The following is a 26,012-nucleotide window of genomic DNA, read 5'->3' as shown; positions in this document are numbered from 1 at the left end:
CAAATTAGCTCCAACCGTGAAGGCCCCATTTACTGGTGAATCGTTTTAGATACAAAAAGATAAGTTGAGAAAAAAGAAAATGTATTTTTTGGCGTTTCGTGCAGGGGCGTAATATCATTATGGCTACGCGGTTCAAAGCAGGTACTTCCGAGGTCTATTCTGTACGCTTAGGTTAAAAATTGCCGTTAATAAAACCAAATGATGAAAGGAAAAAATATCACAATGAAAATCACGTAATTACAATAAAAAGACCGTTAATAAATAAATGAGAGTTACGTACAAATTCGGTTTGTATTTCAACATTTTTTATCACCCTACAGGAATTATCCTATTAATACATAAACATGGACTTTAATATTTTTTTAAAGTTTCGTGCTGACATTCCTTGGTGGAATTGCATTTTATATAATAAAATAACAATATAGATTTAAGTTTTGTACTGCCATTTCTTAGTGGAACTGTATTTGTAGAATAAAATTACAACTACATACTTGTATAGTTTTTTCCACATAAATTAAATTATAAGATTGTTAGTTTAGACGTAAAAACAAGTTCCTAATATAAAATTTCAATCAATGTTGGTATACTTATTTAACGTACGTGAGATGAGTGATAACGTAGAATTTAGTTTAAAAATATTGTAGATTCATGAACGATTATTAAGGCACATAATTGATGTTTTCAAAATAAATCAGAAAGTCTACAAAAGAAGAATATGTAGAATGTTTTTTTTCATAATTGTTGAAAAATGTCTGTGAATGTTTTATTTTTGTTAAGTTTTGGAATCCTAAGCGTAGCTATAGAATATTCACTATCCACATAAATAAGCCTATAATTTGGTTAGCCATTTATGTTCCCATATCGAACATTGTATTCATTGTAATTTAAGCTTACGTTGAAATGGAAAGCTTTTCAAATGGTGCCATAGCCCTAATCCGGGAAGTGTGTTTCTGAACAAAGCACGGCCTAATTCTTATTTATGAGGCTTCTTTATAATACAAGCTACCGTACAATTATGCGATTGTTTTTATCCATTGAAATAAACGATAAAAAAATATAATACGTACGCCTTTTATTGGTACACAAAAATCTACAGTCTGAACTAGGTTATTGACCCTCTATTTTTTTTCACGAAAATTGAACCTAGGTAATGTAGTGATTTAATTTATGAAGGAGACAGCAAAAAATTTGAAGAATAATTCTCTTCAGTCTCAATTTTTTTTGGAAATTCTATGTATAATTTTTTCATAAAACATGTATTTCGTATAGACTAGAGGTTCCCAAACTCTTTTGGCCCACGGACCCCTTTTCATAGTCAAAACTTGCCCATGGACCCTGGGTGAAATACTACTGACTACTTTACCTGCTACAAAGTCGGTTTACATAGCTCGCAAACTATTGTTTCAATAAATGTCCTCTTGTGCCGAAATTGAAAAATAGTCCTTAAAACACGTTTCGGGAGGCTTATTTTTCAATTTCTGCCCGTTTGATGTCGTACTGTTATGATGTTTTGATGTCCAGATTAAAAATAATATAAATAGTTAAAAGATGGATCATTACTGTTCACAAAATTCATTTTAAAATTAGCTAATAATTTATTCCATTTTATTTATAAGTTCTATATTAGTAAAAATATGTCACAATTTTTTTTTATTTCGAACAAAACCTTGCGCGGAACCCCTGACGTTATTCAGGGACCGCCTGAATGATCCCGGGGACTCTTTTGGGGACCACTTTGAGAACCACTGGTGTAGGCGAACCTTTGAATGTTGTCTCACTGAAGAGGTGGGGGGTGCGGGGCAAGGAATGTTGCACACTAATATTCAATGAATTTCTTTACAGTGTATTATTCTTATTAATTTTCTTATAAAAGGGTACGATTTTTGCCAAATACAAAATATTAGTATTTATTTATAGTCACAATCAAGAGCATCTTGGAAACTTTTGGGGTCTTCCCCTGAAACACGGTGTATAGAAATCCATATGAAGAAAATTGGTATTTATTACAAATATTTAATGTTCATAAATACAAGATGGAATTTCATAAATATTTTTTCATTTTCGGTTTTTTGTACCTACTTTAATTTTTGTAAAGAATAAATAATATATCGTATAAAATACATAAATCAATATATAAGCATCTTAATCCTTTTTTTAAAATATTGCCATGCTCAATTTTCAAAAAAGTCAAAACTGCGTACATTTTTTTGGTATATATTTAGCTGATGAGAAAATTGTTCGACACAGAATAAAAGTGATCACATGTAGCTTACGAAAATCGAAAGAAATAAAAGGGGAGTGAGAGATAGTAACCAGGAAAAATTCTAGAACCGCATTCATGTGTCGCGCGTCGTTGTTTTGATATTATTTTAAAATTTATTATCATGATAATAGAATAACACGTAATTCAGAGCTTATTTATACGTCTATTGCACTGCAAATTTTACATTTCAATTATGAGACTATCACCCCAGTCGGTAATTAAAGCCACGCAGTTCTTTTGTTGGAAGATTCCATCCCCCTAGCGACAGAAGTGTTTCATATTTATTTCTCTATTGAAGGTACACTCGGTACGCCGACAGTGGCTGCCACATCCAGGGTGCCAGTTTTTCACAATGACTGCACAATTTATTTAATGTTCTTCCATCGCTTACTATTATTATTTGTCACTGCTGTTTGTAACTGCTACAGGCTACAGTTCGCGTGATCCAAAGCTGTTTTGATGAATGGTCCGGGCGATAGCGGGCTTAGGGTAGAATAGGAGATGTCGTTTTGTTTAGTATACAGGGGTTGACATACTGAATACAGACGCGGATGTTTGTTATAGAATAATGCACCGAGGGTGTTAATGTGAGGTGTTGGAGATGAAATGGCTAACGCGTAATGGCAGTGTTAAAACAGTCAACAAACCGTATTCGTGGCAACTAATTATTACCTTTTGTTTTCTATTTCTAATACGCATTTCCGTAATGTGATCTAATCTCTCTTGATGCCTGTCCGGAATGCCATGTGTTATGTTAGGTGTACTCAAATAATAAGTCAATTTTAATTAATTAGGAATTGACATCCGCTATAAGTAATTATTAAATTATTCTACGTAATGTTTCTTCACCCCATCACAAGTTCAAGTTCCACAAAATCAAGGTGTTTTAAATACTTGTGTTCAGCACAAATTTCTTCGTGGGTGTAACGCTAATAGTAGAAAACTAAATGTTCTTTTATTTTTGATCAAAGGGGTCCCAAAAATTGTATACTGAATACGAAAATTTACAAAAATGGCACAATTCGCATGTATGTACCGATTTGTGCAATGTATGACCAACTTTTTTTTTCAGTTTATACTGAAACGTTTAAAAAATTCATGAATTTTTTATGTAACTTGAAAAAAAAAAGTTATAAGCAATCAAAATGAAATAATTAGAGGGTAAATTTTCACAGAAATGAGTAAGTCCTCATGGGGGTTGGGTTCCATTATGTCCATTACACTTATCTGATGGAAATAAATGTTTTGAATCGCATTGCATGCTACATGATACTTACAATAATACCTTTAAAATTTAACATTGTTGTAATACTTATTCTCTGATTTCAGTGAATGAAATGGTTAAGGCTGCGTTGAGAGCCGGACGTTATTTCTCGGCCGATTTTTTTTCGAATAAAGATTGGATTTTTTTGTTGTTTTTAGAACATATATTGAAAAAATATTTGTATGTATCTTTTAACTCCTTACTTGTCAATGACATTTTTCTTTTCAAAACCATGCATTTGTTTCGAAGAAAAACTTTTTTTCCAATAAACGGTGCTTTAAGAAAAAAAAAATCAAATACAACAATTGTAACCTGGGTTTAAAGATAATTAAGTTATCGTATGTTGGGCCTCAATGTATAGGAAAACAATCTTATATTCGGAACTCGTAGTATAAGGAATAATACGAAAAATGTCACAATATTTTTGTATGAAGCTTAAAAATATAAGATTATTGGTACCGAATAAAATCACAAGATGGCGCTACTTACGTTCCCAGTGCGGTCACAGATGGGCACCAACATTATGATAAAGAGCCAGAGTTACGAATGCTCGGTAGGACTGTACTTCACAGGATCATTTCTGTAGTACTTCCTCCCTCGTAACGTGTACACTCTACCAGAGTGACATTCCGCGATGAGGAGACGTGGCGCGGCCCCTTGAGCGTGAGGCAGGTCTCGAGTAAGCCCTTGTGGCGGACTCCCGACCATCGATGATCGTTCGCTGCACGTGGTTTACCACGGCAGTTAGGGGGTCGTCGCTATCTGAGCGGCCCTTGTCTTTCATTTTAATTTTTATCTTTCGCCATTCGAGTTTCTATAGATAGACAAGAAACGAACTCCTAGATCCATCTTGGTACTTCATCATTGGTTAATTTTTACATGCAAATTTTATATTCGTGAGTTCTTTAATGTTTTGATCTATGACTTGGCTAAGTTTAACTTTTATTTTAAGTTTGGTTTTTTGTTTTGTTTTTCGGCTATTGTTTGTATTTGATCTTTTGGTTTAAAGCTTGGTTGCTAAGCTTATCGTTATTTTTTTTTTGTTTTTTCGAAGCCAATTTCAGGATTATTATGAAATTCAAAAAATATTGACAGTTGAGAGCGAGTTTTCCAACAAGGAACTGACTTTTTGTTGATGTTTTTTCATCGTTTTCTCGATTTCAGGATGAAAGTCTACCCTTTCTTAGGGAGGCAAATCAAACGAAATTTCTGGTCTACCGAGTTTTATTCTATCTTTATGGCAATACTGCTTTTGAGTAAAGTACTGTACCTATTCGTTGCTTTCGCATGGCAAAAAGTACTTGTTATATCCGATTATGATAAACGAATATTTTTTTAAATGTGAGAACTTGATAAAGTAGCCTTTTCACAAGCCAGTCTGTATTTTTATTTACTATCCTGAGTAATCGGACTCCAGATGTTCGAGAGTTTTTAGTGATAATATTTTGCTAATTTTTTTCCTTCTTTTTTCTAGATGTTCTGGTGTCAACCACTGCAGTTTCATCCTTAATGTGGACCACGAGGAATCAATTTCATGGGGACCTGGATTTATTTATATGAAATATGCGTGTATGGATGGTAGGTTCACCATAATATATGCATGATAGCTTAGGCTTAATTAATATTGCACCTTCTTATGGATATGTTACTAAAAAAATTATATAAAAAAGTTTATTTTTGTTAAGAAATTTACTAAGAAATTATAGAAAACCAAAATACGAATAAATCTTAAATTGGCGTCTTTTAAGCTTAATACAATTTATGTTATGCTTAGACCAATGGTAGGTAAAAGCCTGTTTATGGGCAGAATATAAAATTATTTGGCCTGCTACAATTTTTATTTTTATTTCGATCATTATCAAATAAAACATGAATTAATATTTAATTTTAAATAAAGTTAACAAGAATTAATATTTAACATGAAATATACTTTTTACTGTGCAACAGGTCTTTTTAGGTAAAACCTGAATGTTTTTTCTCCATTTGAAAAATATTAACTAAATTTAAAAAAATAATTATATAAAACATTCTTCTTCAAAATGCAAAAACAACGCTTTCTGCCATGTAGCGGGTAAATATTAAGTTAAAAATATGCCGCTTTTGCTGCGATATAGTACATTTTCTAGGCATTCCGAAAACATGCACAACTCAAATTGTTGATTTTTAATATATGAAGTTGTTGAAAGAAGTGAGCGTTATGTAAGTCACTCATTCAATCAACCAAGCTACGTTTATATTTTTGGCTTTAGCTTTGCTTCACGAACCGACGGTTCAAGAAATAAGAAATAATCAATCAATCACCTGCCCTCTGAAATAATTCTATACCCCTGGCATGTTGTTATAATATTCTATATATTATTACTATCCAGCATAATGTTTGTGAAAAAACCACTAAATGAATAATTATAGTTATTTAAGTGGCTGAGGAATTTAATATAGGTGGAACCGTCATAATTCAAGGCAGAAAAATAATTGAACGAATAAGAATAATGTGATTAATAACTCAATTAAAACCAAAGTTTCATTTCAAGACTTTAATAGCATTCTGGCATTACTTCGAGATAAAAATACTAAATAAAATACAGTAATTATTTTATTCGTGTGGAAATGTATATTTTATACGAGCATTACAGGTTCTTCTTACGGCCACTTTTACAGTATTGCGTGACTAATAAAGATTTCTTTATTTTCAAGTGTTCGAATTCCGGATTAGAGACATTTACATAATGTCACAATGAAACGGTAGATAGAGTTTCCGTGGGGTGAGTTGCGAAACCGTGACCTTCCTCCGTAGATGATTAATGACGTATTTTCAGTAACACGTGAATGTTGCTCGTTACAATTTTGTGAATAATCATGTTTTACATTGTGGCAGACATACCATGCATTAAGATTAATAGCGGGCGCTGAAAAAGTTTTTTTTTCAGAAAATGTTTGTTATTTATCTCAGGCATGTTCGTCCTTTAAATATTTTATATTAAGATTTATTATTTTGTTCATATTCCTTACATCGTTCTGAGAATGTTTTTTTAATGGATAAGATCCCAGTATTCAAGACATGAAAAAAAAAATTTCAGGTGTAATATTTTTTAACAAGCTTTATCCGCACCCAATGGTGCATAGGGCACTGAATCGTATTGAAGCAGTGTTATATTGATCGTTATTTACATAAAGGCAGGGTTATCATTCCTGTGCTTCAGGAACCAGTCCAGGGTAATATTAAATAAATTTACAGTGTAAAATCTCCAATATTTATTTTCACCCCCTCCTCTAGGAATCGAACACGGGATCTTCCGCACGGTATCTCAACACGCTAACCATTCAGCACGGTATCTAAACACCCCGGAGGCGGTACATAATAGTTAAGTTTTAAGAAACGCTAAGAAGATTTTAAGATTCATTTTAGGGATATAGTATGTATTTTTTTAGTAGAAAGTCGTATTCGTTAGAAAATAATATTTATTAAATAATTTTTAATTCTTTGGCATTTCACAACTTAATATAAGTACAAGTACAAAAAAATATATAAATACAAAAAAAAATCCCACGAAGGCATGGCCTGTGTGTGGGTATACATTATATTTTAGGTCATAGTAAAAGGGTACTGGCAAGAATACAATAGATATTATTAGAAGAAAAATTAAAAATAAATGAGTTAATATAAACTACAAATACTTGATTTTAACAGAAAACAAAAAATAAAAAAATAAAAAAGATTAAAAAGAAAAAAGTTAACAAACATGTAATACATGAATGATATGAGTGATATACTCGTAAATCAACTTATTTCGTAAATTTAGAAAAGTTTACTCATATCTGAGTAAGATTTAAAACTGTAATTATATTTCAACTCAGTCAGAATTAAGATGAAGGTAGTAAGTGAAAAATAGAAGTGGAAACGATCATTTTTAATATAAAATTAAACAACCTAGGACAAGTGCGCTGTTGAAGACCTGATAAAATTTCGTTCGTGGATGAAACAAAATTACTTCACGTAAGAAACTCGAACGCAAGGATCGTCGGCGGTAAATGTCTCAACTTAGTTTATAGACGGCATTAGCGTCTATCCTCTATCGAATTAGTGGGGAGGTCACGGCTTTGCAATTCCAAAAATGTCAGGAACTTGATATTACGTCCGATAGACGTAATTTATGTGTGGCTTTAGGGCTAAGGTCGGATAAGGTGTCTTTTCTGAGGCACGCCCAAAGTTTAACGTTTTTATTTTATTTCACGTGGTGCCTTCACAAATTAAGATTCGTCTACCGTACACCACTCATGTAAAAGACATTTATTTGAGCACTAACATAATACATTTTGACATTCTACCAACTTATGAGATTACAAATACAATGCTTCAAATAATGTTTAAAACGACTCACAGCAACACCATACCGATTTTTAACAATCATAAAACACGAGGAAACAAAATACACGTGGAGCCGATAAACACTACTAAATTTGGAGTAAGATCCTCAAATTATATTGCCAATACCCATATTAACCAGCTGCCTGACATATCGCTCACTCCTTTCAAGAACGTCAAAAATAAAACTTGATTTTTCAGGAGAACGTTTTTAAAGTATGAAAATATAACACAATGTATTAAAAATAAATATTAAGCCACTTATTGAACGTTTTACTGTGCAACAGATTTTTTAGGTAAAACCTGAAGGTTTTTTCTCCATTTGAAAAATATTAAGTTTATTTAAGAAAATAATTAAACAATACATTTTCTTAAAAATGCAAAAACAACATTTTATGCCCTGTAGCGGGTAAATATTAAGTTAAAAATATGCCTCTTTTGCTGGGATATAGTATATTTTTTGGGCATTCCGAAAACATGCACAAGTGAAAATTGACAAATTTTGATTTATGACGTTCTTGAAAGGAGTGAGCGATATATAAAATTAAACCCATTCGGGGATCCAAAATAAATGATCTGAGAAGGTACTTTATGAAAAGATATATATGTAGTGATTAGTCATATTTTCTTTTTTTGTTTTTACCTTATGTTTTTTTATATTTTCTCGTTTGTTATATTTTCTCATTTGTTTATTTTGAATATGATTCTTACTTTGTGTTTACTCATTAATTTATTTTAAATATGCTTCATGTGCCTATTTATTATACCTGTTAATTGTTTTAATATTTTGCCATGTATTAGATATAGTAAAGATAGTTTTGGTTATTTAAAAGAAATCTTTTTTGTAACTTTATTATTTGTGTTCCAGTCTTGTTAACCTTAATCCTATGTCCCAAAATGAGAAATAGAAATTACTCATTGGGAATATTATATGTATATATGATTTATGTATGTAATATGTTTTAAAAAAAATATATAAATGTAAATATACAGATCACTTTTAATTTAAAATGCCCATAGAACAGTCGTTTGAATATTTACACATCTTAGAACTGAAAAAAAATATCAGAGAAAGCTAAACTGGCATTACTCAATGGAGTCCTAGTTCTAAATTCTAACATCTAAACCCAATGTATGGAAGTGAAGCAAGGAGTTGGCAAAAGAATGATGAAAGTGGACTGAATGCAGTCGAAATGCATTCTCTCAGACGAATGTGTGGCAAAACGTTGGTTGATATATGTTAGAATGGTGATAGAAGGAAAGAATTCGAAGTTGAGATAAGCATTGTCGATAAAACTAAGACAGGTGTGTTGAGATGGTTTAGGCATGTGAATCAGATGAGTGAATAAGGGTTAGTCAGAGAGATTTATGAGGCGAATGTAGTTAGTAATAGAATCAGAGGAAGACCGAGAATAAATTGGCATGATCAAACATTGCGAATACTTGAAAGTAGTCAGATCAGGAGTCGGAATAATCGGCGTGTATGTATGAGGAGATGTATGAATGTGTAAGAGACGAAGATTGTGTGCAAAGACAGATTGATGTAGTGTTCTATTCTCTCTGTCTACCCCTGCGGGGAAGCGTCGTGATGCTTAGTTAGTTAGTTTTTCTTAAGGACCAATAAATTGTTTAACTCAAATTTAAAGTGAGTAATTCATGCGGTTAGAAACTGCATAGGATGCATAATAGATCCTTAATGATAATATAATAGAATCATTCGTTTAGATTTTTTTCTCTCTTCATTTTGAAGGTTATGATTGTTTTGGATATTCCTACATTATTTTCATTACATTGATTTTAAGAAAGTTTATATAAAATGAGTATAAAAGGGATAAAAAAAACTAGATTTCAGAGTCTCTTGGACGTTAGGTAATTAAAAAAAAATAAAAATGTCAATTGCATTATTGCTCAGAATCTCGGGTGACCAAGTTCTGCAATGAAGAGATCCTGGCTGGCGAGGGCTTCGTGCAAACCCCCGGTTACCCTCGGTACTACGTGGGGGACGGCTCCTGCCGCTGGCTGCTCCGCGCGCCACGCGGTCAGTCTCTGAGTCTCTCCATTCTAGACCTGTCGCTCAGAAGTAAGTACCAACGTTTGCTTTTATTTTTCCTGCCCGAATTTCATTTGGGATGGATCTATGTATATGATTGGTAGAGATTTAATGTACAATTATTTCGGGCTACTCGCCAACGACCATACCATGTTGAATGCACCGGTTCTCGTCCGATCACCGAAGTTAAGCAACATTGGGCGCGGTCAGTACTTGGATGGGTGACCGCTTGGGAACACCGCGTGCCGTTGGCCCCTTTTTTGTTTTATATCTTTTTAAATTCTCATTATTTCATTATGAAGGAAAATCTCCCTACTCCACTCGCCAACGACCATACCATGTTGAACGCACCGGTTCTCGTCCGATCACCGAAGTTAAGCAACATTGGGCGCGGTCAGTACTTGGATGGGTGACCGCTTGGGAACACCGCGTGCCGTTGGCCCCTTTTTTGTTTTATATCTTTTTAAATTCTCATTATTTCATTATGAAGGAAAATCTCCCTACTCCACTCGCCAACGACCATACCATGTTGAACGCACCGGTTCTCGTCCGATCACCGAAGTTAAGCAACATTGGGCGCGGTCAGTACTTGGATGGGTGACCGCTTGGGAACACCGCGTGCCGTTGGCCCTCTTTTTTTGGTTAAAATTTTATTTTGATGAAAATAATGAGAAGGTGAAATCCTCCATATCAGTGTGAAAGGTCTACCATATTTTCATGAATAAATCATGATTTCGAAATCGAAACGTAAAACGCCAGTTATCCGTATCCATTGAATAAGTCTAACGCTTAAGATGGTATGGACATGTGATAATGACATGTCGCTCACTCCTTTCAAGAACGTCATAAATCAAAATACTTGATTTCTCAGGAGAACGATTTTAAAGTTTAAAAATATAACACAATGTATTAAAAATAAATATCAAGCCACTTATTGAACTTTTTACTGTGCAACAAATCTTTTTAGGTAAAACCTGAAGGTTTTTTCTACATTTGAAAAATATTTAATTTATTTCTAAAAATAATTAAACATTACATTTTCTTCAAAATGCAAAAACAACATTTTCTGCCCTGTAGCGGGTAAATATTAAGTTTAAAATATGCCTCTTTTGCTGGGATATAGTACATTTTCTGGGCATTCTGAAAACATACACAACTGAAAATTGACGATTTTTGATTTATGACGTTCTTGAAAGGAGTGAGCGATGTGGTATGGATACGGATATGATATGGATATAAGTGAGCCTACGGTGAGCCGGAAAAGACTTTTCACTATCGCTAATTAGTAGTCAACCAATGAAAAAAAAAAATGGTTACATTTTGTGATGATTTTATTATATTTTGATAATTTAAAAAATAATTACAAAAATCATTTAAAATGATTACATTCTGTGTTGATTTAAAACTTTTTTTTTCATTGAAAAAAATTATTCACACCAAAGAAATTTAAAAATTTGTAAAATCTTTCAAGATAATCGACCGTTTCAAAATCAGCCTAGCAGATACATATTGTATAATCGGTCAATTTCAAACTCGATAATATTTTTTAATTCAGTTTTAAAATAATTGTAACTTTTATTTATTACTTTTATAATTATGTTTTATTGTTATTACTCTTTTTTCACGACCACATTTCTATTCATTCATTATATATATATATATATATATATATATATATATATATATATATATATATATATATATATATATATATATATATATATATATTTATATATATATATGTATATATATATATATATATATATATATATATATATATATATATATATATATATATATATATATATATATATATACATATATATGCATATATATATATATATATATATATATATATATATATATATATATAAATATATATTTATATATATATATATATATATATATATATATATATATATATATATATATATATATATATATATATATTTTTATTTTTTTTTTAACCTGTGCTTTTGCTTGTTTCTGTAAGTTTGTTGTGTTCTCATCTTATTAATGAAAAACATTTAAACGATTTGTATTGCACTATATTTCATTTCATGTTATGTGTTTTTCATTGTTTGCGAACCATACATAAATAAACAAATAAATACGATAAAAGTAACGAGCGTGACTTAAAAATTCTTATCATTCTATCGCAAGATTCGATAAATATTTCATACCAAGGCCATATCGGCGCCGACGCCAGTATCGCCGTCGTGGCGCCATAAATAATAAATTTCGTGTAGGCATTTTGTTACCGACTTGTACCTAACATAGTTATAGCAAAATTCTATAGATGCCGCTAGTCGACAAAACAATTATGTTTTTTGAAGTACACATTATTATGTGATAAAATACTATACTTAACTAAAATACAAATTCATTAATTATTATTTTATGAAATATATGGAATTGTTAAGGTTAATTCATAATGTTTTTGCATGTGGCTTAGGGTTAAATTTAAGGCATATTAAAAGTCTTAATACCTTTCCGGGATGGGGTGTACAATGTTAGGTGTACTCAAATAAAAAGTCAAATAATACCTACTTTATTTAGTTAGAATTGACATCCGCTTTAAGTCCAAAAAAACAAGGTGGTTTTAATACTTGTTTTCAGTACATGTCACAGTGTCACGCTCAAAGTAGAAAAATAAATATTCTTTTAATTTTTGATCAAAGGGTCCCAAAAAATATATTTTCACGTGAGCTTCAGGGTTAAAAACAGTATTCAAACCCTTATTCGTTACCCCTATGGTGCATAGGGCACTGCACCATATAAACGCAGTGTTATCTTGATCGTTGTTAACACACGAAGGAAAGGTGATCAGCCTTCCGCTACAGGTAATATTGAATACATATTAGAGTGACAAAAAATCTCTAAGTGTTCAGGGGTAAGGTCTCTAAGTCCCTGAAAAAGTTTGGAAAAATACTTATGCTTATTGTGTTTCAGGTGTAGGGCCGTACGAGGAGGACTGCGTGGACCGGCTCAGCATCCAGGACGGCTGGAGCGGGCAGCAGATCCTGTCCACGTGCGAGCAGGTCGAGCAGCCGCTCGTGCTGCACTCCGAGGGGGAGACCCTAGACATCCTAGTCAGGACCAAGTCCAAGAAGATGTATCCCAAGCGGGGAATCCTGCTGCATTATAAAGGTTATAAGCTTATTTCGTATATTCTAATATTTTGCTAGACGAAGAATCTTATTTCATCTCCGCTAACGGGCTAGTAATGGAGGTATGTATAATAACCATGGCAAATAAATAGGTATGTAGTAACCCCTTTGATGTAATATATTTTTTTTAAAAACTTAAAAAATCTTAATATTTATTACGATTCGGTTAAAATAATGAGGGCATTTTTTTTTGTTTTCAAACCATTTTATAACTAGCTATTTATTCCTTGATTAGCTATTGATCAGGGGCTCCCAAAGTGCGCGCCGTAGAAAGTAAAGAGGGGAGCTGTGAGTCGATCCTCATTCTCCGAACCTTGCTGAAACCAAATATTCTTGGGTACCTAGACTTCTTTCGACTATAATATTATATATATATATATATATATATATATATATATATATATATATATATATATATATATATATATATATATATATATATACATATATATATATATATATATATATATATATATATATATATATATATATATATATATATATATATATATATATATATATATATATATATATATATATATATATTTATATACATATATATATATATATATATATATGTATATTTTTTAGTTATTCTACAATGTAAAAACTAGGGATTATCTAGTTGTATGTATTATGAAATGTTACATTATACTTATTTATTTTTTTACAAAAATGTTAATAAAATTAGTATAAAACCACTCAACTCGGTGAGTGGTTATATACTAATTTTATTAACATTTTTGTAAAAAAATAAATAAGTAAAAATGACTAACCACAAAGTAAATGCTTTAAATATTAATAATATTGAGAATGTTACATTATATTATTATGTATTATGCGATATATTCCTACTTTGGAGTGTCAGCGCTTGTTAAGATAATAACATGTACCTACATATCGCTCACTACTTTCAAGAACGTCATAAATCAAAAACGTAAATTTTCAGTTATGCATGTTTTCGTAATGCCCAGAAAATGTACTGTATCCCAGCAAAAGAGGCATATTTTAAACTCAATATTTACCCGCTACAGGGCAGAAAGTGTTGTTTTTGCATTTTGAAGAAAAGGTATTGTTTAATTATTTTTTTAAAAATAAACTAGTTATTTTTCAAATGGTGAAAAAACCTTCAAGTTTAACCTAAAAAGATCGGTTGCGCAGTAAAAAGTTAAATAAGCGGCTTGATATCTATTTTAATAAATTGTTTTATATTTTTAAACTTTAAAAACGTTCTCCTGAAAAATCACTTTTTGATTTATGACGTTCTTGAAAGGAGTGAGCGATATGTTACGTTAAAGTTATAAAAAAAAGAAAACCACTACAATAGGTTTGTTTTATGTTAGGTTAATATTTTATGATCCTCATATTTTCGGATATTAAAAAAGCTAATTTTTAACGTTTAATTAAAAAAAATCAACATCATATTTATTTTAGCATAGGGTGTGGATATAGAAAATACGTGGTTGTACCTTTGCATAAATTCGTAAAATTTAAAATATAATACAGGGTGGCACAAAATTAATCACCCTACCGGAAAATGTTATATGTTATAATTTTTGCAATACGCATTTTTCATTTTGCATTTTCCTGTAGGGTGATCATAATTTGTGCCACCCTGTACATATTTCGGTATTAGATTACTCCGGTTTGCGTATCAGGCATAACTTAATAACAAACTACATGTCTTAGTATGTAATATGCACGTGTAGGTTTATGTTTATTCATAGACTTCTAGCAGTATCTTGTGTAAGTTCTTAATGCTATCGTGGAGAATGGTTTGTAATAACGCGCTACACAGAATAAACCATCGCTCGGGGTTTATGGAATATGCACATTGTGCATTACTTAAGATACCATGGAATGTATTGCAAGTTGTGGGTGCTTAAATGTACATGTAAATGGGAAATAGTTTCTATGTTACACATAGTTATACATAGCTGTATTTCAATGTTACACGAGCTTATACATATAACAGTATAAGGTCCCCGTAAAGTATGAATAAATGTCATTTAATACTAAACAATTACTACTACTACTTACCTTTTCCGTATCCAATGGTGTAAAGGTTACTGAAAACAATTGATGTGGTGTTAATTATATGATGGTAAATTTATATTATCCACTGACACTTCGTGATGGAATTGCATTTTTAATATATTATTAGATTAAAACCAATATTTTTAACTTTTCCACTTTATTTTTATTTGATTAGCGACCGGGTTTCATCGTTACCGACATCATCAGACTGGTCTGATGATGACCAGACCAGTCTGATGATGTCGGTAACGATGAAACCCGGTCGCTGGTCAAATAAAAATAAAGTGGAAAAGTTAAAAATATTGGTTTTAATCTAATAATATATATGATGGTAAGGTAATCAGTCCTGCGCTTCGGTACCAGTCCAGAGTAGGTAATATTAAATAAATATTACAGAGAACAAAACTCTTTTATTATGACCCCCCTGTGAATCGAACCTGGGACCTCAAATATGCTAAGCACTATATTGTAAGGGCGGACTAAGAAATGGCTGATCTATATGTCTCAATTGTTTTTGGCACTATTGTATTATTTCCCATTTCAAGACCAGAATTAATGCATAGGTATCCACTAATTAAAAAAAAGGGTGATTTACTCAAAAAAAATATCATGGGCCAAAATGTAAGTTAAACAATGTTGTAATACAAATCAGTCTATATTTTAATACATTTTCATTTTTAAGAAAATGGTTTTATTTCTACCTGATTAATATTTTAAAAGTCTAACCTCCATACGAAAATAATGGACTGTAAAACACAATAGAATTTTTAATTCTAATTTCAAATTTAATTCCGCTTCGGTCTCTGTATTTTTTTCCAGAGCACAAAAAATGCCTAGAGTAAAGATAGCACAAGGGGAGGGGGAGTTACATTAATTATTCAGGTTAAGAGAACACTTAGCGTTGTTTCAGTCAGCTTCTTATATTCCCAGGAATCTACCCTACCTTTCTACTTTTACCCTCAGGAGAAAGTGCCAAATTTCAAGTGTTTTTTTTCTTCATCTTATCGTTTTAATTTTTCTACAATCAAATTAAGGGATGCCTTATTTAAAGAAATTATTCAAAGTTTTATAATTGAATTTTTAGAGGGTTGTTTTAGACGCTCAAGAAATATAAAAATACCAAAAATACTAAAGCGAATTGATGTTCAAAAATCAAAATCGGAAATATGTTTCAAAGCATCGATTTGTTTAAATACTCATTGGTAATTTAAAAAATATGGGTTATATCTATATAATATTCGCCTCCGTAGCGTAGTGGTCAGCGCGTTTAAGTACCATGTTGGAAGTCCTCGGTTCGATTCACAGGGGGTGAGAATAATTATAAATGATTTTTCATTCTAATATTTATTTGGTATTACCCTGACTGGTACCTGAAGCGCAGGGCTCATCACCTTCATGTATTTAACGTTAAAGATAGAACTGTTAAAAAACGATGCAGTGCCCTATGTACTATTGAGTGTAGATAAGGTTTATCAAGAAGATGAAAAAATTAAGAACATTATTTTTATGTTTTCAAAAATTACTACCTTCAAATTTTAAACACTTCCTCAAATAAACGATAAATTATTCAATTCTTGTAATATTCTTTCATTATATTTATCTTATCTCCATCAATATAATTTAAAAGAAATCATCTTGAGATGTTATATGTACCTAAATGCTGGGTAACGATGTTTTTGTTTTTGTTTTAAATGTAAAATAATAATAAAAAAAGCGATATTAGTTCGAAATGTAACTTTGTTTTAAAATCACCATAATAATATTTATAGTGATTTTAAAACAATGTTATATTTCAATCATAAATAGAAAATCACAATGTTAGTGCTTCAAATATAAATTATATAAAAAAACATTAGTTTACTTGAATAGGAAAGGAACAGATATATTTTATTACAATAATTTGTTTGCTTATCCTAATGTTAGGAAGACCTTCGTCCTTTCTTTCTGAGGGTAGAAGTTCAGATTTTACAATGATTATTAAAAGTTACGATTCTGCTAAAGATTGTGTAGTTAAGTACTTACCGTTAGGACACGGTTCGGTAAGTTAGCCTTCTGACCTACTTGCTATCTAACCCAGTGCTTACCATTAAGCTCGGTACTTTTCTAAAGATTAGGATTAAGTAGCCACTTCAAATTTGGCTTGAAGTTTGAGCACCATTATAATACCATAGTGATTTGGTTAAAGTTTTTCGAGGAAGATGATAGACATCAGAAGGTGTATTCACTGAAATAATTTTAGGATTTTTTTAAAAATAAAAGCAGTATACTGGAAAAAATTAAGCCTAAATTTTATTCTGTGTCTTTTAAAAAAATTAAGCCTAAATTTTTTTCTGTGTCTTTGTGATATTTATACAATACAGGTTGATTTTTTATTGGATCTAATCTCCATATAATTTTATATCGAGTATTATAATGTGTTGGGTTTATCCCTTTAAATATTTTCTATAAAATATTACGTTATAACATGATAAATATGAAATAATACATATGATGAATAATTTATAACTACAGAGAGTGTAATTAATATTACATAAATAAAGTAATAGGTAATAAATTATTTTAAATGAGATAATTTCTACTTTTTTGTGAGTTTAAAAGAGTTCTATTCAAACCCCAAACAACAAAGGTACACCCAACATAAAGGAGGGAAGAATTATATTTTTAACAAGCATATTCCCATCCTTTTTAAGAATATGACAAGGCACTAGATTCTGCTCTTTTTCTACTAATACAGCTTTTATTTGAATTATGTAAACTATTTCACAATCGGTTATTGAGAAATTATAGATTAGGTAAATAATTCCTATCGGATTTTTTTTACATTAATTGAAAGTCACAATAAAAAACAATATAACTGCATTATTTCAACGATTTATCAAATATTACTTTAAAAAAATCTGTTTATGTATTTAGTAGTTTACAAAAAAAAAAAAAAAAGTAATTCTGTGCATTACAAACGTCATTCTCTTTAGTTGTATCTATTTGATCAATATTATCCAACATATAAAATTCAGATTTTCATGAAAAATGTTTTAAAAACAATCGGTTTGAAGTTACCGTTATCGAATATAAAAAAATCCTCTTATAACATATTTAATGTAATAATGATTGTTATTTAATGAGGTAATACGCTGTTGTTGTCTGATCATCTAGTCATGGTAAGATCGTTAAATTTTTAAAAAATAATGGTTCTGAATTTCAGGTTTTTTAACGGTTTCAGATTTGTAAATGGCGGCAAAACTGACGTTTCATATTTTTTTGTTGGCAGCACTGGGTTGCGTGACGCCGGCAGCGCCGCGGGACGGCTATCTCGTGTACCGCGATGGCGGCCGCGCGCATTACATGTGTTGTGTTGGGCACGTTTTTCCAGACACCAAGAGGCGGGAGAGATCTCTTCGTTGCTTGAGGCACAATACTTGGGACGACAGCCTGCCGGACTGCATCAGTGAGTTTTAAACGCTACCATATCAATCCATTTTATTATTAGGATTTATTCACACACGTTTAAGTAAATATTATTTTTGTTTTATTTTGAGGCAAGTCATATGAATGCTCCGCGCCAAAATCTAAAATCAACCGTGTTGTGAAAAACTATTTCTGTATCTTACACAATCCACATTTTTACTATTTGTCTTTTCTACTTGATGTCAAAATGTACCATTTTTAAAAAATATGAGCAAAATTGGCGCCATGAATTTATTGCTCCACATTTATAGAAAGAATAGTGTAAACATTTTTCATCGTATATAGGTATAGGAATGCAATAATTTATTGATATATATATTTTTAATTTAAGCTATATAGGACTTTTCAAGCTTCTTGCAGCCATTCCCCTCTATTTGTCAAAAACTCCCCTTTGCAATAATAATAAGACCGTACTGTCTCGTATCGGGCTCGACTTTCAGTAGGTAGTTTTATGAAATCCAATGAAATTTTTGCCGCTAGTCAAAAATTCCTCACACAATTTGATTTTTTACATCGAATTCAGTTTTCAGTTGGAGTACAAATATTTTAATATATTCTTTTTTATATTTGCACTTCATCTTGGTAGTAATATGGAGAGATATAAAATTGGTAGTAAATGGCAATATATTATATGTTCTGATTTTTATTTAATCATTATTTTTTGTTTCAAAATCCTAGAAAACGTGTAAAAGGTTTTTAAAAGTATTTATTCCTTTTAAATCAGATTATTTATAAAATATTTTCATATTATCTAGGTGTGTTTTATAAAATTTATTTAAAAATATGTAATGTTTTTTTCAAATCTAAGAAAATATAAACTATATAATTTTGATACTGGTTTTGTGTGGCACAGTCAGTCAACATTTTAGTGTTACTCCATGTATAAAATCTGTTGCTTTTTTGTCTTATTATTGAGTGATTTGTAAGTTTTTTCTTCTTCAAATATATACTTATTTTTGCAACAAATAATTGGAATATTTTTTACGATAAATAATAGTATTTTTTCCTTCCTAAGACTACACTTTTCTTTCTTTCTTCAAAGATCATTTCTACCTTTTTTCGAACTATCATTAAAAATCTTCTAAAGTCTTCATCTTCATTTCTCGTTTATCTTCATTAAAGTCTTCAGGTAGTTTCCCGTACCCATAAATCGTAATCATAATTTTTATGATGTACAACCCCGCTCAACCATTCAATGCGTAGATTAAGTACATACCAAACATTTATTTATTTAAATTAAATTCCTTTAATTACGCAAAATTTATGTCTGCAAATTCATCAGACATCTTTTTCGACTCGGTGCCCGCCACCAGCTCTAGCCCTCGCCTCCTGCGGGATAGGTCTTTTGTCTCGCCGATTGTTGCTCTCCTGGTTCCGTAGAGGCAGGACGTGTCTGATCAGAATACTTTTGTCTGCGCTGTCTGGTGAGTTAAATTATTGCACATATTAATTCTTTTCATTTCGGTACTAATAACTGATAACAATTTATCTACAAAGTGTCACGTACAACTGATTTAAATGAAAGATTTCTATAAAAATACTTATATACCGGGACAAAAGTTGTGTCCAGACGCACAAAAGTAAATCTGATATGAATTAAATAAATTATTTATTTATAATCCTTTTATACAACTTTTGATGATCTTGAATCAATTTAAATCCTCTATTAGATTTTGAGAAAAAGCTCATCAAACCCACGATAGTAGATAATTATTGTTTTAAGCCATGGAAAAATTTATTTTTCATGTTTATATTTATTAAATTATTTGAAAATATTGGGTATGTGTTATAATTCATTTGGTTAGATCTGCAAAATATTAGAACATATTTTTTCTTATCTTTACAAATGTGGCCTGTTGGCTATTAATATATTTAAAAAAAAATATGTGTATAAATGTTTTCGTTTGTAATTCGTGATTAATTTATTTATATTTATATCAACAAATGTATACATATTATAATTAGAGGTATGCGAAAAAAAAACAACGTAAAAACGTTATAGGGATGTGTCCTCATCGAAATATGCCGTGCTGGGGATTTCCCGTGTTTGAGATATCCCCCTTTGCTCGGGATATTTACGTGCATATGTAACGTTTTTAGTAAAGGGGATTTTTTGTTAAAATATGAGACGAATTCCTCAACACAGCATTTATTGTTCTTTACCACGTGTTTCGAATGTTGAGTATACATAAAAATACACACATAATGCATTGACAACAAAAAGTATTTTTATCACCATCTGTATTTCAATGTGAGGTCATAACCATCGCACCCGTCTTATCTTTTATCGAGAACCACATCCATTTCAGCGTGAAATACTAGGGTTGTCCGAATTCACGTAAATTTGAATTAAAATAATTCAAACTGAACATTTTGTGTACTAAAAATAGGATTGTTATTATTTCATGTATTATATTTATTTAAAGCATTAGTCATTTAAAAAAATCAGCATAAGTCATCACTTTTTTTTATATATTGGCGTAATATTCACATTTTTTTCCAAATATCTGGATATGTGTCGGTATTTATAGACATTTCGCTCACTCCTTTCAACAACGTCATAAATAAAAAACTAGATTTTTCAGGAGATCGTTTTCAAAGCTTAAAAATATAATACAATGTATTAAAAATAAATATCAAGCCACTTATTGAACTTTTTACTGTGCAACAGATCTTTTAGGGCTTATAATTTATTTAACCTGAATGTTTTTTCTCCATTTTAAGAATATTTAGTATATTTAAAAAACTAACAATATATTTTCTTCAAAATGCAAAAACAACATTTTCTGCCCTGTAGCGGGCAAATATTAAGTTATTGGCGCTTTTGCTGGGATATAGTACATTTTCTGGGCATTCCGAAAATATGCACAGCTGAAAATTTGAAAGGAATGAGATGAAATAACAATGAAAATAGGCGGAATCCTTTAAAAACCGGCTCTTTTGTCAATATATAGTTAAAAATAGACATTGTTTAAGATGTCAACTGATAATGTAAACGTGTTGTAGTCCCGAAAAAATAGATTTAGACTCCTAATGACTCAACGATTATAAATGAAAAAAAAAATGCCGTGTTTAAACAATGCAATTTCAGTATGCCGTGCTAAATATAGATGCGGTATTAAAAATGTGCAATATTTTTTTTAACGTTATAATAATGTATTATATATTATATACAGTTATTTTATTTTTATTTGTTTATTTGATATCAATAATATCAAAAGTGTTTAGTTCGTCATGATTTAACTTTGCCTTGTAATTTTTCTTAGCAAATTGGTGAAATTTCTAAACTAGATATTTTCATGTTATTACCGAATTTCTATTGAATCGAAATTAATCTTTACCCTTCTACAAGTTAAATTACGTACCTTCTATATAATTTACAAGGAAATTGAAATATTTATACGGATCAATACTTTTTTGTAACAAAAGTAAACTTGTTCCAACTTTCATCGCCTCGAAATAACAGATAATCAATATCCGATGTACGTCAGCACCATACTGAACATAAATTTAGAAATTTTAACTATACTCCTGTGTACATAAATTTTGAACTTGGGTAATAATACAAGTATTTTATCGAAGCGTAATTAGGTCTGCTGATTGAAGCTTTTATTTTATGTACAACCTCATTATTTTTTAAATATTTCATTCTTTGTTTTTGGATTTTTAAAATTACAGTTTTCTTTATTTTTTGCAATAACACTACAGTGTACTACTACGCAGTACAGTACGTAATTATAATATGATAATGATTTCGGTAAATTTCATTTAAAATTAGAGGAATTAATTTAGTATCACAAAACATTAAAACTAATTTATTTTTGTGTCATTTTTCACCCGGATATTTGATGTAATAAGTAATCATATTTAGTTGGTTGTAATATTTTTTGAGTGACTTATTATTGGCAGATATAAATTCCGATTGATAACGTTTCCACCCGATAGCGATTTACAAACTTTTTTAAAGGTTCAAAGGAAACCTTTCGTATTTGTACTAACAACAAAATTAACATCTAATTTATAGATTCCCATTGGATTATCCTAACGCGTGAATCCAATTAGGTATTCAAATGAAGCTTATAATTTATTTACACAGTCACTTTATACAGGTTCATAGGAGGTGGGATCTAAGGATTTACACCGTGCCTTGTTCGTTCCTAATTACGCTGAAAGTTCGCCTTTTCAGGAGAACCAGCATGAAAAAGAACTGCCACATAGCCCGTTGGTATGCAAATGATTTGTTTTTTACTGCGAGGGTTCTTTCAGAATAGAGAATTCACTTCGTTTGTTTAGGATTTGGTGTACCGAATGGAGTAAATGAATAACCTATTGAATCGAAAGATTACTCGTGAAATCGAAGGTTTAATAAAATTAATGAAATACTATTTATTTATCTATTCAAATAAATAGTATTTCCTTAATCGATTCGGCAGTCACTTGTGGTAATATCTATCTATTTTTAATTTAACTTTTGCGTGGTAAATACGACTGTTTATTAAAATGTATTGTGACACGTGTTTCTAGGCATTCCGCACGATTTTCAAACACCGTATGTGAAGCTTAGTCTGAATTTTAGAGTCCTTAGAATGTTGAAGGATGATTACATTGCGATTGAAACAATAGAAATTCGTTAAAATTTAAATTATAATAAACCTATAATTAATAATATGACAATGGCTAAAGCCTCTCTTCTATTGTACATGTTTCCACTGATAAAAAGAAACGGCTTCTACCCCCTCTTCATCCTTTAACGTCCCAAGGACACAACTCTAAAATTTAGACGTTGCTGCGCATACGGTGTGAAACACGTGTAACAATACATTTTACGAAATAGTGGTATTTACCAAGTAAAACATTAATTAAAAATTGATAGATTACCACAAAGTGACAATTAAGAAAATACTATTTATTAAAAAATATTAAAATATTTAATTATCTTCACCATTTCCCTGTAGGTACCTAGTATTTTTTTAAATTTAATTTAATTAATATGTATTATATATTATTTACTTTCCAAACATTTCCTTGAAGTAATAAAAATACTAGAAGGTAACATTCTCAATAATATTTTATTCTCACATTAATCAAAACTGTAAGGGTAAGCTTATTATATCTCACCTATAACTTATCGCAAGTGATATGCTTCGCAATAAACTAAGGGTGCCTAAATAAGCATTATTCCTCAAATATTTTCATTTAATGAGGATAAATTTCTTTACTTACTAAAATATTATTATATTTCTAATAATTACTAGGCACATGAAGTACAATAAAATGAACACCGTTGACTTAATTAAATAAGATTATGATGCGAATGTATTTGAAATTAGGAGTAGAGGAAGACCGAGGAAAACTTGGTATGATTGAGTATTTTAAATACTTGAAATTGGTCAGGACGGAAGTCGGAATAATTGGCGGGTATATAGAAGAGAAGCTTCTATGTGGAAGAGGCGAAGAACGTTTATTGGTGGTTTTGCGTTGTATTGCGTGGGCGATGGTTAGTAAGTTAGTTATATTATTATTTGAAAAAAATTAAATCTGATTTCAATATTTAAGGATAAATAATAACTAAGTACCCTTTACCACGTTTATTTTATTTGACCAGCAACCGGGTTTCGTCATCACCGCCATCACCAGACTAGTGAAAGGCAAATTTCATTGCATATACGAAACAACGCAGGGGATTAGAACCATAATTTTATCCAAAATTATCTATTGTAAAATTATAGTTTAAACTTTTCCTCCCCCCAGTCTGATGATGTCGGTTATGACGAAACCCGGTTGCTGGTCACGAGAATAGAAGCGAAAAAGGGTGTTTTTCAATGTTTTATTCTCATATAAAATGAAGTTCTACCAAGATATGTCGGTTAAAAACATAAATTTAATATCAATATAGGTGTATAAATATTGAGAAAAAAACCTTTTCATGTGGTATCTAAAAATTTTTTTTTTCATTTTGTCTAAATTTTAATTATGATAGTAATTGGGGAAAATTTTGCCTAGTCTCATTTTATAAATGAGTTTTTAATTACCCCGAATGTAATTTAATCGGGCTGAAATGTTTTCAGATGGGGGAATGGAATATTTTTTTTGATGAAAAATTTACAGGGCGTTCCAACGTTACTACTGACTGAGATATTGATTCTGTAAATTTATTGTTGAACCTCTCAAAAGTGTATTTTACTTAATTAAAATGGGGCTTAATGGACGCCCAGGGCCCCCCTCATTTGAATGTGACATATTTTTATGTGTACCATAAAAAGTGTTACACTTAAGAGTTCACTTAACATAATATTTATATAATCTCTTAAGTTCACTTAAGAGTTCATATTCCTGTATTTACAGTTAAAATCTCAAACTGAACGAGGACACAACATTGTAAATTTAAAACTGTTATTTTGTGTATGATAAAATGAATAAATAAAATTTTATGAAGGCATGATAATATTTTCCGCTTCCGTAGGAAAATGGTTAGCGCGTGTGGCTCGGATGCTTGAGGTACCGAGATCGATTCCAAGAGGGGTTCATAATAAATTGTGTTTTCCACATTAATATTTATTTAATATTTCCATGATTGGTGCTTGAAGCGCAGGAGATACCATTGCCTTCATCTAATAAAACGATAGATAAATAATGCACCAATTTGACGCAGTGCCTTATGCACCATTAAGTACGGAGAAAGGTCGGTAGTAGTATTTTTTTTACAAAAACAAATTTCGCATTGTTCATCAAAAACATTTTTCAAAATTTTGTTACATTAACATCCATAACATTCTTTTACACTCGTAAAATGCTTTGGTTTTTCTTTTGTATGTAGGCGTTATTTACGAATTATGGTTTACGCGCATAAATTATTCTCTGTGTGGGCTTTATCGATTTGTTTAACAAAAAGGCTTCACTAAATGGAATTGAAATATTACGATTGATGATTTTTGTTGATATTTTTCGGCGAAACCATAATAATATTAAATAAACACCAATGTGTAGGATGTGAGAATTTTATTTTCAATATATTTTTCTTAAGAATATTACTTGTTTGCATTTTTATTCTCATTTGGAATTTTTCCTTTTTAAAAAGGACTTAAAAACAAATCTTTTACTATTATTTAGTACTAGCTTATGTACTACATGATAAAAATACAGGTATCTGTATTTCACACAGTGTTGAGTGGATAAATGTAATGGAAATTAAAATTTCTTACCCAAAAAGCTTTTATGTAAACATTTCTACTAAGCCAATCATGAAAATTTGCAAATGGATTTTACATGACTTTTTATTCTACTTACATATTTAACGGTTGGAATGTATTTTATCTCAATTTGTCCTCATTTGCGTGCATTTTCTAATAAATAAAATAATAAAATATTTAAAGTTATGCTTTTTGGGGTTGAAAATTTAA

At 30.6% G+C, this 26,012-nt stretch overlaps 1 protein-coding gene and 4 non-coding genes across 5 annotated transcripts in view; all 5 read left to right on the top strand.

The window, feature by feature from the left end:
- LOC148313548 (uncharacterized) overlaps nucleotides 1-26,012 on the top strand; it is a 74,027-nt gene that overhangs the window by 24,589 nt on the left and 23,426 nt on the right. Inside the window, exons 3-6 of the mRNA XM_088262008.1 lie at nucleotides 5,002-5,105; nucleotides 9,803-9,970; nucleotides 12,893-13,090; nucleotides 18,416-18,592. Of these exons, the coding sequence (XP_088118134.1) occupies nucleotides 5,002-5,105; nucleotides 9,803-9,970; nucleotides 12,893-13,090; nucleotides 18,416-18,592 (647 nt within the window). The remainder of the gene's footprint in view (nucleotides 1-5,001; nucleotides 5,106-9,802; nucleotides 9,971-12,892; nucleotides 13,091-18,415; nucleotides 18,593-26,012) is intronic.
- Nucleotides 4,083-4,298, top strand: LOC148313552 (small nucleolar RNA U3). Its single transcript, XR_015837704.1, has one exon. It is a non-coding gene; the product is annotated as a small nucleolar RNA U3 (small nucleolar RNA).
- Nucleotides 10,076-10,194, top strand: LOC148313551 (5S ribosomal RNA). Its single transcript, XR_015837701.1, has one exon. It is a non-coding gene; the product is annotated as a 5S ribosomal RNA (ribosomal RNA).
- LOC148313550 (5S ribosomal RNA) lies at nucleotides 10,264-10,382 on the top strand. The gene has a single exon (XR_015837703.1). It is a non-coding gene; the product is annotated as a 5S ribosomal RNA (ribosomal RNA).
- On the top strand, nucleotides 10,452-10,570 carry LOC148313549 (5S ribosomal RNA). Its single transcript, XR_015837702.1, has one exon. It is a non-coding gene; the product is annotated as a 5S ribosomal RNA (ribosomal RNA).

Source organism: Brachycentrus maculatus, unplaced genomic scaffold (assembly GCF_059751285.1).
Source record: "Brachycentrus maculatus isolate JH-2025_06_01 unplaced genomic scaffold, ASM5975128v1 h1tg000010l, whole genome shotgun sequence".
In the NCBI taxonomy this organism is placed as follows: Eukaryota; Metazoa; Arthropoda; class Insecta; order Trichoptera; family Brachycentridae; genus Brachycentrus; species Brachycentrus maculatus.
The sequence above is the reverse complement of the archived record's forward strand: the minus strand, read 5'-3'. Positions and strand labels throughout refer to the sequence as shown.